The following is a 3,508-nucleotide window of genomic DNA, read 5'->3' as shown; positions in this document are numbered from 1 at the left end:
TCAGTAAGCTCAAAGAAGGTTCAAAGCAAAAATCAAAAGGATCAAAAGACTCAAATTAATGTCAAATTATAGTAAGACACATATTAATACATGTAACATTACAAAACATTACTTTCAATAATTCTAAGGTAAAATTTGCAATGACTACCTCCACATGCCATGGAAGAAGGAACAGTGATATCTATAGTGAATGATGGGGGGTAATCCACAGAAAGTGACCTAGCAGTACCATGAGAAATGGAAATTTTAAAGGAATTTATTGCATTAAAACTTACATTACATATTCAACACAGAGGACTTGGGGAGATAAGAGAGGAGAAGAGAGTTGGGGGAAGTTGAATGGGGAGATGAACCATGGACTCTGAAAAACAATCTGAGGCTTTTGAAGGGGTGGGGGTGGGAGGTTGGTGGTGGGTATTATGGAGGGCACCTATTGTACGGAACACTGGGTGTGGTGAAAAAAACAAAGAATTCTGTTACACTGAAAAGAAATTAAATTTTAAAAAAGTATATTACATATTCAAATATCTAAAGGAAAGATCGAATGTATTGAATATAGGGATGCTACTGGATACAACTCCCTTCCCATATCCATGTAAGTACTCATGCACATAGTCCACCCACCTCTCACACATCCACCCCAGCTGAACTGATGTGTAGACCCACCCACTGCCACACCCTGTGACTGTGACCTCATCTCCACAGGTGGCCCACAGGTGTGGGGTGGGGGTAGCCTGAAGAAGCCCTCTGTTCTGTCAGATGCTTTAGGCCAGGCCCTCACTGAAGATCTTCTCTTGATCCATTCTCACTGACAGATATCCCTGAGCAGGGCCCTGCGCCTGGCTGGTCAGGTGACCATGAAGGCACTCCTATTGCTCCTTGCTGTCTGGGCAGGGCTGGCTCCTGTCCAATGTTCTCAAGGCCGTCCATCATGGCGCTACATCTCCTCTGAGGTGGTCATTCCCAGGAAGGAGCTGTACCATGGCAAAGGCGTTCGGATGCCAGGCTGGCTGTCCTATAGCTTGCGTTTTGGGGACAAGAGACACATTATCCACATGCGGCGCAAGAAACTGTTTTGGTCCAGACATCTGCTGATGATGACTCAGGATGACCAAGGAGCCCTGCAGATGGACTACCCCTTCATCCCTCCAGACTATTACTACCTTGGCTACCTGGAGGAGATTCCTCTTTCCATGGTCACCGTGGACACATGCTATGGGGGTCTTGAAGGTATCTTGAAGATGGATGACCTTGCTTATGAAATCAAACCCCTCAGCAATTCCCAAAGGTTTGAGCACATTGTTTCTCAGATAGTGACAGATACAAATGTGATGGGACCTACCTATCAACTGGGACATAAGGAGATTATGGACCCCCTTTACTCTCAAGCAAATTCCAGTGTTGTCCCCAGGATTGCTAGTAAGATGTATTCATCCCATAATGGAAATATGAAAGGACTTGCCCTAAGTTCCCACTCAATGTATACTGTGTTCAACAACATGTCAAAATGTGCCCAATTCCTGATAAAGATATGTAGTTTAATTGACACATTCCTTCAAGGTATTGATATTAATTACTATATTGGATCCATTATTATTTATAACCAGAGAGATCCAGTTTTCATGAATAATTATAATGCGCACTTTAGTCCATATGTTAGACACTATCAGTATGCTGTGTACAGATTTATTATACCACATTCATCTATAATTGTGATTAAAGATGGGCCAAAGGATCTTAATTATGAACCTGCAGTATATGGTATATGCAATAATCGAAACCTTGTCATGCTTGGTTACCTGGAAAGACACCTTTTAATATTGTCAATTGCAGGAGCACAAAAGGTGGCAAGAAATTTAGGTCTATATTATGATGAGAGTACTTGTACTTGCCAGAGAAGGTCCCTGTGCATTATGCACAGACAACCTTCTCTGACAGATTCCTTCAGTAACTGTTCCTATACTCACGTACAGCACATAGTGGGTGGTGGGAAAGGTGAGTGTCTATTCAGCACCCGATTGGTATATTCAAATAAAAGCTTGACTCATGATCGTTGTGGAAACCGCATAGTGGATCAAGGTGAGGAGTGTGACTGTGGCTCCTTCAAACAGTGTTACAACAACCCCTGCTGAACAAATGCTTGTAGGTTCACCAGTGGCAGCAAATGCAATACAGGCAGGTGCTGTACAAACTGCACCTATTCCCCTCCTGGGACACTCTGCAGACCAATCCAAAATATATGTGATCTTCCCGAGTACTGCCGTGGGAAGTCCTTGGCATGTCCTGATGATTTCTATATGCAAGATGGAACCCCATGCACGGAAGTGGGCTACTGCTATCATGGAAATTGCACTGACCGCAATGTGCACTGCCAAGAAATCTTTGGCAAAAATGCTGTGAAAGGTTCAGATGCCTGCTATATCATAAATAGAAGAGGCAATAGATACGGACACTGCAGTAGAAAAGAAGAGTTAATGAAACCTAACGTCTGTGCCATCGGAGACATTTATTGTGGAAGGTTGCAATGTGGTAATGTCACTCACCTCCCCCGCTTGCAAGAACATGTGGGATTCCATCAGTCTCTAATCTCAGGGTTCTGGTGTTTTGGGCTGGACTCACATCGCTCCACAGGAGCAAATGATGTTGGTCACGTGAGAACAGGTACCCCCTGTGATCATGAAAAGATCTGTATAGATGGCTTCTGCATTGCCAGGGATGTTCAGCTGAAATATGACTGTTTACCTGAGAAATGCAGTCACAGGGGGATTTGCAACAATAACAAGAACTGTCATTGTCACATAGGCTGGGATCCTCCACGCTGCATTGACAGAGGTGCTGGGGGGAGCACAGACAGTGGACACCCTCCACGTAAAATGCGGTCAGTCAGGCAAAGTAATGAATCTCTGATATATCTGAGAGTGGTCTTTGGTCGCATTTATGCCTTGATAGCTGTATTTCTGTTTGGCGTCGCCACAAATGTAAGAACAATCAAGACAGTTAAAGTTGTGGAAGAGAAAGCTGATGAAGTCAGTCCTGATATCAGCCTCCAGACCCCTGAACAACAATAGGTAATCTGCAGGAGCATAAGTGAAACTACAGTGAGTAGGTGGCTGACGTTAGGAGAGGTCTGCAGGAGACATCGTGTTACCAACACATATCACCTGACTTTCACACCAAGTCTGTGACAGATGACTGACAAGCACTCTGAAATAAATTGTGAAAAGTGCACATTCTGGGTTCTTGATGTTTTTGTAAGACAATAAGAGCCCACATTTATCCCAAGACACTACCCAGTGTCCAGTTTACCTGAGTCAGCAGCAGAGGTGAAGTCCCTGGGTGCAGAATTAAGGGAAGTTGCAACAGGCTCCTGCAGGGAAAACTCATTAAATTTTTACAAAAGGGTGCTCATTACCAGCGAGGATTTTCTCATTGTCCAGGTAATCTCTCCTTCTCCAGTCCCAAAGAGTGTTCAGCGTGATGGAGGGCTACTTGACACCCATGCTGTCTG

At 44.1% G+C, this 3,508-nt stretch overlaps 1 protein-coding gene across 1 annotated transcript; it reads left to right on the top strand.

Annotated features, from left to right (window-relative positions):
• Positions 1-732: 732 nt before the first annotated feature.
• Positions 733-3,222, top strand: LOC116591971 (disintegrin and metalloproteinase domain-containing protein 29-like). The gene is made up of 2 exons (XM_032345472.1): positions 733-1,288; positions 2,147-3,222. Exons 1-2 carry the CDS (start codon positions 858-860, stop codon positions 3,066-3,068), a joined length of 1,353 nt encoding a protein of 450 aa, XP_032201363.1. The 5' UTR covers positions 733-857; the 3' UTR covers positions 3,069-3,222.
• The last annotated feature ends 286 nt before the right edge of the window (positions 3,223-3,508 follow it).

The sequence above is a fragment of the Mustela erminea genome, chromosome 5 (genome assembly GCF_009829155.1).
Source record: "Mustela erminea isolate mMusErm1 chromosome 5, mMusErm1.Pri, whole genome shotgun sequence".
NCBI classification, from domain to species: domain Eukaryota; kingdom Metazoa; phylum Chordata; class Mammalia; order Carnivora; family Mustelidae; genus Mustela; species Mustela erminea.
The sequence above is the reverse complement of the archived record's forward strand: the minus strand, read 5'-3'. Positions and strand labels throughout refer to the sequence as shown.

Coding starts and splice junctions, on each gene's coding strand:
- LOC116591971 (XM_032345472.1), top strand. CDS start 858: ATGAAGGCACTCCTATTGCTCCTTGCTGTCTGGGCAGGGCTGGCTCCT. Junction 1,289..2,146: donor CCCCTCAGCAATTCCCAAAG/GTTTGAGCACAT, acceptor AAATGCTTGTAG/GTTCACCAGTGGCAGCAAAT.